General features: G+C 52.9%; 1 protein-coding gene across 1 annotated transcript; it reads left to right on the plus strand.

Annotated features, from left to right (window-relative positions):
• The first annotated feature begins 874 nt into the window (after window positions 1–874).
• On the plus strand, window positions 875–11,365 carry BNIP3 (BCL2 interacting protein 3). Its single transcript, XM_081104582.1, has 6 exons — window positions 875–1,139; window positions 6,835–6,985; window positions 7,502–7,586; window positions 8,942–9,048; window positions 9,123–9,272; window positions 10,541–11,365. Exons 1-6 carry the CDS (start codon window positions 1,094–1,096, stop codon window positions 10,584–10,586), a joined length of 585 nt encoding a protein of 194 aa, XP_080960708.1. The 5' UTR covers window positions 875–1,093; the 3' UTR covers window positions 10,587–11,365.
• The last annotated feature ends 644 nt before the right edge of the window (window positions 11,366–12,009 follow it).

The raw sequence follows: 12,009 nt of genomic DNA on the forward strand, positions 1-12,009 counted from the left end.
TCTGGAAAAAGGGGAGTTATCCTGACATTCCAAAGGTCTGCTTTGGTAGATGCAAAAGACAATAGGCAGGCTCAGCTAAGGTAAAGATTGACTTTTGTCGGGGAAGATTCTAGCCTAGGACCTGCCATAAACTGCTTTTAGTTAAAAAGTTTTAACTTAAGACCATCCTTTGTGGTGACTTTAGGTTTCTGAGTTTGCAAAGCCACCACGCAAGCCTTCCCTGAGCTTGTCAACAGCACGTGGCCCCTTTAGTCCACACACCGTCTGCAAGTCTGATTGCGAGCAGGCTGCCTCCTGGCTGGTCTCTGCAGGTGAGGGCTGGCCTCCCGGAGCCGGTGGCCATGGGGTGTGTCGCATTTGTCTTTACAGATGGCCTAGCCTGGACTGGTTCCACATGCAGGCCAGCAGCAAGCCCCAGGGTCCATCTCGATTTCTCCTTTCCTTCATTGCCTATGATGCTTCAGGGAGAACAGGAAACCCTCCGGCAACATTACAGATGGCCCTGCGGGCCTCAGTGACCTCGTCGCCTTGCGCACTTGCACTTCGCGTAGGTCCACCTGTAGGACGGAGGCTCACCATCCGCTCCATCCGCCCTTGGACCAACTGAGTCCCGGTCCCGCGAACGGCGCCCCGCCCCCAGCGGAATAGCCCCGCCCACGCTTTGGAACCCCCCCCCCCCCCGCCCCGCGCCTGCGTACAGAGCCCGGATCGTCAGACCCCGCCCAACGCACTCGTGTCCCGTTGCTAACCTCCCAACCGCGCAAGCGCACTCCAAACCTCAGGCGACGCTCAGACCCAACCCGCGCACGCGCCGCACGCGCCGCACGCGCCCCGCGCGCCCCCCGCCCTCGCGCACGCGCAGGCCTCTCCCCTTGGCCAATGGGCGACGCCGTCGCTTATCCGCCGCTTATCTGCCTTGCGTCTGTCGGCGCGCGTCAGTCAGTCGGGGTCTCAGGCTGACGTTGCTTGGCCTTCTGTTCCCCCGTGTTCGTGTTCCGGCTCCCGCCGTCCACTTCTGAGCGCCTGACACTCAACCAACCCCGGCCCCGACCCCAGCCCAACCCGCCGGCCGCAGCGCCCTCCCTCCGGCGCCATGTCGCAGAGCGGGACTCCCGGACTGCAGGAGGAGAGCCTGCAGGGTGAGCCGCCGGGGCTGGGGGTCGGGGAGGCAGCAGTGCGAGGCCTCCCCGGGACGGGAGCGGGAGCCGAGGCTGCGCTGTGGGGCGGGGAGCGCCGTCCCCTTCGGGGGGTCTGCGCAGCGGGCTCGGGCCGCTCACTGCCCAAAGGCGGGGGTCCGGGGACGCCAGGTGGGTCTCCGGGACGCGGGAGGGCCCCAGTTGCCTTGTCCGCGGGGATAGCTCTCGGCTGGGGGGTCTGGACACGGATTGATTCCACCAGCAGGCCTAAAATCTGCAGCGAAGGGCAACTGGAGATGCCACGGTCCTTAAAGACCGTGTTCCCGTTCGTACCGTGTAGTTCAGACCAGAGTGGGTTGTAGCGAGCGGAAGACTGGGCAGGGGTTGTGGACCTCGAGCGGCAGTGCTAGCCCTAGTGTCGGCTAGGACTCGCGAGGGCCCTGGCTGCTCTTCCCAGTGTAAGAGGTGGGCAGCGTTTAAAAAAAGGGTATAGGCGTGTGCACATGTCCCACTTGCACTGGAAAGTCGCTCCGAAACAAAGCTCAGCATTGATCTGTGGCTTCAAAAAAGAAACCGGAGGACCGGTTCCGGCTGCTCCGTGCTGCAGCCGGTGCAGAGCTTAGGCGCACCTTGCCTGGCGCCCTGCGCCCCGGGCCGCGCTGCTTCCTGGCAGCTGAGTGGTGGCAGCCTGGAGGTCCGCCCCGGGGCCTGGGTGCCCCGGGCCCATCCAGCGATCCGGGGGCCGGGGAGTGGGGGGCAGGGTTCGGTGGCCGTCGACCTTCGTGTTCTCTGAAGCAAGAGTTTACTAAGCAGAATGAGCATGTAAATAAGCTGTAGAGGACTGTTCAGACCTTCCAGAATGAATATTAAAATCGTTAATTATTCAGATAAAGTTAGTGAGCTTATTAGCCCAATACATTGTATAATGTACTTAAAAATTACACCCACATTTAAAAAAATCTGTAATCTTAAATTTTGAAATTGCCTAATTATTTTGTTTGAACTAGATTAAGGGATTAAATCTTTGCTGTCTTTCCTCACACAAGACTCAAGGGGTGTTTTATAAACCCTTCCTGTGCCTTACAACCACCCCTTTTCTAATGATCAAACTACTTACTTGCTAACTATTTTCCTTACTGGTTCAGATTTAGTTCGGAAGGTTCCGAGTCCTCCGAGGGGCTCAGGTCTCCCTCCCCTGATTGACACCGAACTGCTGAGTCACTGGCCATGCAAAATGGCCAGCTCACGAATTAAAAGATGGGTTTTTCTGTTTTGCTTATTCTATAAAAAGGTGGTTACACAGGGAGTGGAAACTCATGGTAAGGGCTCTTTGGGCCATTTGCTCCTGTGTACGTGCGGCAGGGCACAGGCCTGCCTCCGGTCTGTGGGAGGAGCCCTGGGGAAGGGCAGCTGCCCTGGAAATGTGAACCCGAGGATTCCTGGCCTGCCCTCCGCTCTGATTTGATTCGGTTCCCTCTTGTTTACGTCTGACTAGGACTGAGCAGCCAAACCCACAACAGCAGCACGTTCCTCTTTCCTTGTATTGGCCAGGACCAAATGTTTTCCCCGTTCACCTCCTGGCCCATCTAGTTAGAACTGTTGACTTGCAAGGTGTTCTCATGCCTTTTGTCAGGAGATATACGACTGCTGAACAGCCGGGAGATGGCGTTTTGGCCGATGTTTACACAGGGCGGGGGGAGGGGAGGGGAGGTGCATGGCTTCCTTCCCAGGAGGCCCCTCTTCGCTTGAGTGCATCCTTCGGTACCCAGCCTTCCGTGGGAGACAGCCCCACCTCTTCCCAGGTGCTCACCACGGACAGAAGTGAATGAAGAGAGAACTAATGATTTATTTGAGGGGGCTTTAGTACCATGCAGTTTGAGAGCATAAAGGGGTTTCAGACATCTGAGTCCTAGCCCAATTACTAATTTCACAGATGGTCACAGTCATCAAGCCCAGTGGGCAAGGGACAACATTAAAGGAAAAATCAGATGGCTTTATGTTCAGAATCACTATTTCCCTTTTTGGGGAATCACTTTTCAGTCAAGGCTTGTTCCTGTGCCACCTCTCCCAGGGAAGCAGCCCTCTGTGACTAGGGTGGTGGTCCCCCTCCCTCCCCTTAGCTGCTCTGCCCCAGGCGTTCCCTCTCAGTTCTGACACTGATCTCACTTACAGAAAGTTGTTTGGATATTTGTCATTCCCTCTAGCCAATCATTTTCAACCCTGCCTCTCATTGTAGCTTTTCCAAGAGACTGTATTTGCTGGGGTCCTGCCCTAGCACTGCAGATCAGAATTTGCAGAGTGCAGTGGGTTGGCCTCTGGGAACAGTGGAAACGCACCACAGGTGATTCTCTTTAGCCACTGATGGGACCTGCTACCTGGGGCTGTGGGGTGGCCTTGTGGGGCTCCATTCCCTTGGGTCTGTCCAGAAAAGGCTGGAGCTGGTGGACACTTACCCTCATCAACCTTGCTCAGAGGTTGGCTTGCTGTGTCGTTATCGTAAAATACAAGCAGGTGTGGCTGGGCAGCTAGGAATGAGGGCTTGCCTTGATCAGCAACAGCACCTGTTTCTTCCCAGGCCTCATTATGAGGCCAGTTACTTGGTAGATGATTTTCGACTCTGAGAAACTTTTCTAAGGTCGTGAAGTAACCGTAACGCCATCTTTCTTACAAGATGTAAGTACGTTCATATACTTGCTCTTCATTTTCCAGTTGTTTAAAGTCAATAATACAACTTGCCCTTCACTAAATCATTCCTTGGAATATACATATTGTAGACCCAAAGCTTTTGCTGCAGAATGGGATTTTTACTTTCTCAAGGATGCTTAGGACTTTTTATGAGATGATTCTAAGAAGCATATATTAGTACTTGTCTCCATGGAGCCCTGAGTTGGCCCTTGAGGTATAATAAAATATATGGACACCTGAAACTAATATGTCATGTATCAATTATACCTCATTTAAAATTGTTTATTTAGTGTTCTCTGTTTACTGGCACAGAGCTCTAAACCCTTGGGAGTTCTTGAATGATAGGATTGTCTTTGCTATTCATCAACAGCCCCTTTTGTAGGGAGTCCCAGTGGAACACAGGAGTCTGCTCATGAGGTGACCCGTGAGGCCCTGGGGAGCCTCAGGGTGCAGGTGGAAAGACCAGCTCAGTGATCAGAGGGTGGAATCCAGGAGGAGGGACTGGAGATTGGGTTATGCTGATCCTCACCCGAGGATATTTTTTTCCATTGATTTTTAGAGAGAGAGGAAGGAAGGGGGAGAGAAAGAGGGAGAGAACCATCCATTGATTGTCTCACGCACGAGGCCAGGGATTGAGCCTGCAACCAAGGTACAAGGCTTTGACTGTAGTCGAACCCAGGACCCTTCAGTCCCAGGGCCTATGCTCTATCCACTGAGCCAAACTGGCTAGGGCTAGAGCTTGGGCTATGGAACCTTTGAGCTGGGAGGGTGGTGCACAGGGAGAGGCCTCTTGGCGTCTCCTCCAGTTGGCTGCTCCTGAGTTGTGTCCTTTCTGGTAAATGGGTGAACGTCAGTAAAGTTCGGGAGTTGTCCTGGTGAGTGTGTGTGGAGGGTGGGTATTGTAGGAACTCTAGAATGTGTGGTCTGCCAGGCAGGGGGGGGGAGGCCTGGCATCCCCTTGGCTGGTATCTGATGTGGGGGCAGTCTCATGGGACTAAGCCCTTTAACTTGTGGGACCTGACCCCGACTGCCGGTAGTGGCGGCATTGACTTCAACTGTTAGACGGCCAGTTGGTATTGGAGAATTGGTTATTGGTGTGGAAACCCTCACACATGTATCAGAGGTAGTATCCAAAGACTCTGTTTACATCAGATACCATAGTGAGCTGATCTAGTACGTTAAGCCAGGCCCAGAATCCGACTAACCTGTTGAACCTAGGAAAATGGAACTGTGCCCAGCACGGGGCCGTGGTACTGTTCCATGCCACCGCGCCAGAGCTGGCGTGCTAGTTGGCTGAGTATCACCTTGGGTCCCAGGGGAGGAAGGAGGGCTTGAGCTTTTACATTGATGCGTGGGGGTGGGGTGATCAGAACGCGCAGAAGATGGTCGGCAGCCTTGATGATGACACAGTGAGTCTCTGGAAATGAAGGCTCTGAAGTCACAGTAGCCTTTGCTCAGAGAGGGCCCAGTGGCCTGGGCTCCTGCTGTGTTCATGACACGCAGCGAGGAGGCCAGCGAAGAACGTGCGCTGATTTGAAAATCTGAGTGATGGTTTTGTTAGAAGCGCACTGGGAGGCTGGTGTCCTGATACGCCTTTTTCTAATATGATAGAGGCTGTTGAGGGTCCGTGGACTTTCAGAAGGAGGTGCCGCTCAGTGTGGAAAGTCCTGAGTGGCTGGGGTGCAGCCCGGTGGTTTAGGACCAGCTGCTCAGTCCCCTCACCTTTGGGAGGTGATTCTTGTAATATAATTAGTTTGCTGAGCTGCCCAAAACATGGATTTTTCAGTCTTCTGTTCACTCTGCCTTCACTCTGTCCCTACTCTACCAGTGATCTAGGGACACACAGATGTGGAGATACACAGACTCAGGGCACAAAATAGAGAACGGTCCTGGGCCCGTGCTCTTCCCAGCCCGAGCAGAGGCCGCCTGGTCAGTGAATGGAAAAAACTTACCCGCTTACCCGGGTCAGATCACACGCACAGATTACTGCAGGTTCACTGAACCCAGGTCTGAATGAGTGTCAGCACAGTGCAGCTTCTTGAAAATAATACAGTAGACTACCTTCATGACCTCAGATTAGGAGGAGGTCGAAAATCTGACTGATTAAAATCAAGAGTTTATGTTCATTAGAAGATGTGGCGTGAAAAGACAAACAGTGCAAGCTACTTGCGACACATTCAGATGGAGGAAGGCTGTTATCTTGAATATTGAACTGCTACAGACAGAAAGACCACGCCCCCCTTGTGTACACCGACCTGTCATCCGGGTGCACAGCCCTGAGCACCGCGGGCGCCACTCACCACATGCGCCAGCTCAGCTGGGTGGAGGGAGTTCATCCAGTTCACGCCCAGCACTGGCCTTTGGGAGATGCAGCTTCGCTGAAAGTAGTGGCTTCACTCGAGGGTTCTGTGCAGCGGGTGAGGGTGGCTTTTGTGTTGTTTGGTAAGACATGGCAGTTCTCTGAATCTATAAAACCTGTCTGGGTAGAATCCATTTGTTTGGGATTTATAACGTTAATTTTTAGTTCAAGTTAGAAATGCTGAGCTCACTCCGAGAGGACTCAGCCAGGTGACTTGGGGGGATGGCTTGCTCTGCTTAGTCAAGTTCAGTCAGAAATCACCTTTGTTGTGTCCAGGGTGTATTCCTCTGGCTCCTGATGTTAATCAAGACGGAGCAGCAAGGATAATACTTGGGCCCTTAGGGTGAGAATGTGCCGCTGGTGTGTGGGAATCTTGAAAAGAGATAGTTTAAACCTGACCATTTAAAACTCAAGCTTTTGTTGGCACCCTCTTCTAAAAGTTGAGTGCATAAAAGCTCTCCGGTCATTTGGACTCTGCTGCTGCAGACACATGTCCCAGCTCCTCAGGAGGGTGAGGCGGGACCCGCAGCTGTGCTGCACGAGCTGGAAATGGGTGTGGCTCAAGCCGTCCGTGTGTCCCGGCTCCTCTGGGGAACGGAAGGGTGGACGTGGTCACGGGTAGAAATGGGAGCTCTGCCCTTGTTCTGTCCCCAGGCTCCTGGGTGGAACTGCACTTCAGCAGTAACGGGAACGGCAGCAGCGTGCCAGCCTCAGTTTCTGTTTATAATGGTGACATGGAGAAAATCCTGCTGGATGCCCAGCATGAGTCTGGACGGAGCAGCTCCAAGAGTTCTCACTGTGACAGGTGGGTGCAGACACATGCATGCCACAGTGCTGCTTGTACTAGGAGCGAGCAGGCTCGACTGGAGCCCATTCCCTTAGACAGCGGCTCCTTGTCCTCTGGTGGAAGGAGGGACCACGATGCAGCAAGGGGCAGACACTGTCCTGTCCCCTCCCCTGCTTCTGCCCCCTCACCTCCAGTAGCTTTGTCAGGAGCAACTGTCCTCAGCACGGCCAGTGACTCAGGCAGCATGGCTGAGTCCGAGATCAAAGGCCAGGTGCTCACCAGGATTGTGTAACAGACCACAAAGCTAGTGGGTGACGAAACCACCCCCCTCAGGCTATCCCGTGTCCTCCTGGGACTGGCTGGTGGACGCTTGTTGGGCTCAGCTGGAAGGGGGGAGATGGGTCTGGCCCTGGCCTTGTGCCAGTGGAAGGGAAGCTGCTCCTCACTGGCCATCCCTTCCGCAGAGCTTTGCCTCTGATGCAGAGAATGCTAACACGTTCTGTTTTTCGCACTCTCATTCATATCATTTTCTAGCCCGCCTCGCTCACAGACCCCACAGGACACGAACCGAGCATCTGAGACGGACAGCCATAGCATTGGAGAAAAGAACAGCTCTCAGGTAGGCCAGGGTGGCTGTGCAGTATGTGATCTGCTCCTGTGATCAGTCTGCAGTGGGACCTAGTAGAGAAACGTCTGGCTTTGAGAATGTTTCTTGCCTTTTTTGGAACGTGTGGGGTGAGGGCATCTCTACACCCGGGCTCACACTGAGCTGACTAATTATGGGCTTAGGTAGGATAAAGGGTGGGGCCCTCTATCCCATATACCTATGTCCTGGAGTGGGTGTGAGTGGCCTGTGGGAAGGGTATCTGGGGTCATTAGTGGGTAGTCACAGCCTTCTTGACTATAGGTTGGGCTGTGAATGGGTTTTAATGTCTACGGGAGAGCCAGTATTCTCTATAAGCCACTCAGGGCAGCTCTACCATTGTGGTTGAAATGCTGATGGGCCTTCCTCATGCAGAGGAAGCAATGCCAGTTGCTTCCAGAAACTGTCCGCAGGCCATGCTAACTGGTGGGTGCTCGGGTGGTTTAGAGTTAGGAGCTAACCAGGCTGGTCATTTCAGCCCGAGGTCCCTGTTCTAACATGTCAGGCACTGAGCTTTGCTGTGAGAGTGAGTACAGGGTGGTGGCCCTAGCAGATGTGCATCAGTGGCGAAGGCCGGCCCTCCTTCGCTCAGCTGGGCACACAGGAAATGCCTTAGGTGCTGCTCCAGCCAGTGCCTAGTTCTCTTCCTCCCAGGATGGTGCCCTCAGAAGGACAGGAGGAATCCTTGTTCCCCAGGCTTTGTCTGGCACCAAAGGCTTCCAGGACTTGCAGGAGCTCCTGCCCCAGACACTTGGGTCCACTCCCAACTGGGGTGCCCTGATGTCTGGTTGGCTTTGCATTCTGGAGCAATTCTAAAATGTTAAGCAATTTGTTTTTTTCGGATCCTAAAAAGGAATTTTATGCTCAGATACAGAATTTTTAAAATGCAAAAGCACCTATAATCCTACTTTTTAAAGCCTCCTTTCGCTAGTGCATTGTTGCATGATTTTACAAATGTAGCTGGATCATGGTCTAGGAGTTTGACTTTTCCTGCCCTTTTACACGAGAGCAGCTTTCTCTCAACAGTTTGCTCCACAGCGTTCGCAGTTTTCATTTCCTTCTGTTGTGCCAGCTCGCCTTCAGCGTCTTTGTGGCGCCCTGTCCTCCCTTCATGTTGCTTCCTTGGGACAGTATTTGCTGCTCTTACTGCCACCAGATCTCACAGTTGAGGCTTTGGCTACAATGTCTGTCTGTTCGTAAAGGGGGAAGAGTGTGAGATGCAGCTCCACGGCTCACCCTCTGCCCACGGACCCGGCTCTGAGATCAGCCTCTGGTCTGATGCTGGGCGGGGGGCGGTGGTTCCTCGGTTTTTAACATTCACTCTCTCTTAGTCTGAAGAAGATTACATTGAGAGAAGGAAAGAAGTTGAAAGCATCCTGAAGAAAAATTCAGACTGGATATGGGACTGGTCAAGCCGGCCGGAAAACATCCCCCCTAAGTGAGTGTTTTGAGCATCATGAACTAGCTTTGAGGCGGAGCCTGCCAGTGAACTTATAGCTCTTCCCTCTGCAGGGAGTTCCTGTTCAGGCACCCGAAGCGCACGGCCACCCTCAGCATGAGGAACACAAGTGTCATGAAGAAGGGGGGTGTCTTTTCAGCTGAGTTTCTCAAAGTCTTCCTTCCATCTCTGCTGCTCTCACACCTGTTGGCCATTGGGTTGGGGTAAGTGATCCTGCATGGCCTGCCTGGACAGTTCTAGGTCTCAGTGACTTCCTTTTAAGCATTTTACTGAAATAATGGGCCATAAGTCACAGCTTATGTAACTATGTAAGCAAACCTGTCCGTGTGATCATTGTCTAGGTCAGGAAACAAACATGACCATGACCCTGGGAGCCCCGCCCCCGCAGGCCGCTGCCAGTATAGGCGAGGGCACATACGCGGGACTGGTGCTGGCTGCCTTAGCCGCGCTGTCCGTGCAGGAGCAGATGGCCGGCCCCGCCTCAGGGCCTGCTGTGTGCACGCTCTGAACACCTGTTTCTGCTGCAGAGAGGTGCTGTCACTCGAGACTCCTGCAGTCCCCTCAGCCGGGACACAAGGCTCTCCTCTGGCTTCTTGCACTAATGATGCAGAAAACACACAAGTTCAGCTACAGATCCTAAGGACCTTTGACCCAGACAGCACTGAGGCACTGGGCATGAATCGGGGAGGCGGGGTTGCTCTTCTCTCTGGCTCACCCCAGCCTGTTCGGGGTGGTAGCCTCACGTGTCCTGCTGGGCGACGGTGCTCTATGGCTGCAGCTCACTGGACAGACTGGGTGTCTTCAGCTTCTGATTTAGGCTGGTGCCACTTGGCAGGAGGGCTCGAGTCTGAGGCAGAGGGAGACCACAGTTCTAACTGCCTGTGGGAATGGCTTCCTGGGTGGGCTCCTCCATGTCAGCGTGTCCAGATTTATTGTGTCCAATGCTTTTCAGGGTCAGACTCGCCTGGGTGTGTATATGCAGTGATTTCGGGAGCTTTCTCCAGAACTAGCACTTGAGATTCTGAGGGGGCAGAGCCGTCAGGGTAGTGTCTGCAGCCAGCTCCCACCTGGTAGCTGCCCTGCATCCTTCCTTCCAAAATTAACTTGACCCCCTGGGGCTCACCTCTCCAGTCACCTCCTAAACATTTGCCGTGCCTGCCAAGCTCCTCCATTTCTGTCCCCTTTCCTGGAGTCACACCCTCCTCTGCCATGGCCTCTGAGGTTGGTAGTCAGTACCATGTGCAGGACTTTGTCCAGCAGGCTGCTGCATCCCGGGACTATAGTGTGCTCATGCAGGTTGGGGAGTCCCTCCTTCGTGGGGGTGTTGAGGGCATGAGGCGACTGTAGAATGCAGCAGTGGGAACACTGGGTAACCGTGCAGCCAGTCTGAGCTGGCGTGGGGACAGCAGGGCTCACGGCTGCCCGGCCGTGGAGTCCTGGGTCCACACTCGCCTCTTACTTTTCTGCTCAGGATCTACATCGGGCGGCGTCTGACCACCTCCACCAGCACCTTCTGAGGAGGAATTGGAATCGGCTTTTCACAAGGGAGCGGGATTCATACCAGAGCTTGCGACATGACTCACTGAGGCGCGGTCCTGGCCTTGGTGGCTGGCCACTGTGTTGATTTGTTCTGTAAATGCTGGGTGCCTGATTTAGTGAGACGAAGAATAGACACTGAAACCACGCTAACCTAGAACCAGCCCTGCCTGTGGGATCAATCAATGAGCATGTCACACTAATACTACTGGAATAATGTGGTGGTAACTTTTCTTTGACATTATAAATATGAGTATAAATAATTTTACCATGCTAGTCATGATGTATGTATTTTAATTATCTGTAACCTTAATTCAGTTAAAACTCTCCCTATTTTGAATGAATGAATAATGTTATTAAAGTGACTCCATAAATGGTTTGTCCCAAATAAACATGTGGCCTTACATTCACACTGCTGTAGGGCACCCTGTATGTGGATGCAGGTGTCTGTGAAGACCACGCTTCACTGTTAGCTGTTCTGATTTGTGTGTGATAGGGCCCAGGGCACAGGCCAGGCCCTGTGCAGTGCAGACACTGGCCTGCGTGCTGGGGCAGGGCGGTGACTGTAGTGACCACATAGATGATGCACCTAGGACACCTGCTAAAGCACCTTCCTGTCCCCACTCGGGATTGCTGCATTTAGGCTCATTTGTGTTCATTTTTTTGCGTGCTCTGAGATTTAGCTTCATTCTAAGTAAATCAGTGTCTACTTTAAAAGACTGGAAATAGAAAACAATAAACTTTTGCCAAATCCTTCAGAGATTACTGTATTTGTATATGGTTTAAAAGGAAAACTATGAACGCTTTAGGGTTAAACCAGGCATAGTCCCCCTGTTGTCTAATTATTCCCTCTTCAGCATGGTTTTTTCAAGGCTGCCTCTGGTATGCTGTTTATGCTGTTGTGTATTTATTTTACTTTTCCATATTAAATGCAGTTGTTAAAATAAACGTAAAAATTTCCTTTTTAAAAATCTTTGTTAATATTGAGGTGATTCACAGCCCTCATTGGCACACAGCTGGCTGAGTGGCATCGGAATACTTTGGCATGTACCCTCTAAGAGTCGCTAAGGTCCCATTCAGTCAGCAAGTGTGTCTTTCCTGGGAAACGGGGTCTGTCTGCTCCTGGGCTTCTGTCTAGTGTCATGACATTGGCGTGGCACTCAGCATGTCTGGGAAAGGTCAGTGCCCATAGAATTAACACCTCTTAAAGAGCTAGTGACCCCCCATTGCCACTGAACCATCTGTCAGGCACCTGGGCCCTTGACGGGCAGGTGCTCTTGTCCCTGTCACTGATGGCGTCACTAAGCTCCTGGTGAAGGGCTGACAGTGTTTCCATAATGAGTCAGGAGACAAGGTTTTCTAGAGGCTTTTCCCATCACAGGACATCGTTCTAGTGGACAGTTT

Source organism: Myotis nattereri, assembly GCF_964212035.1.
Source record: "Myotis nattereri genome assembly, chromosome: 13".
Classification (NCBI taxonomy): domain Eukaryota; kingdom Metazoa; phylum Chordata; class Mammalia; order Chiroptera; family Vespertilionidae; genus Myotis; species Myotis nattereri.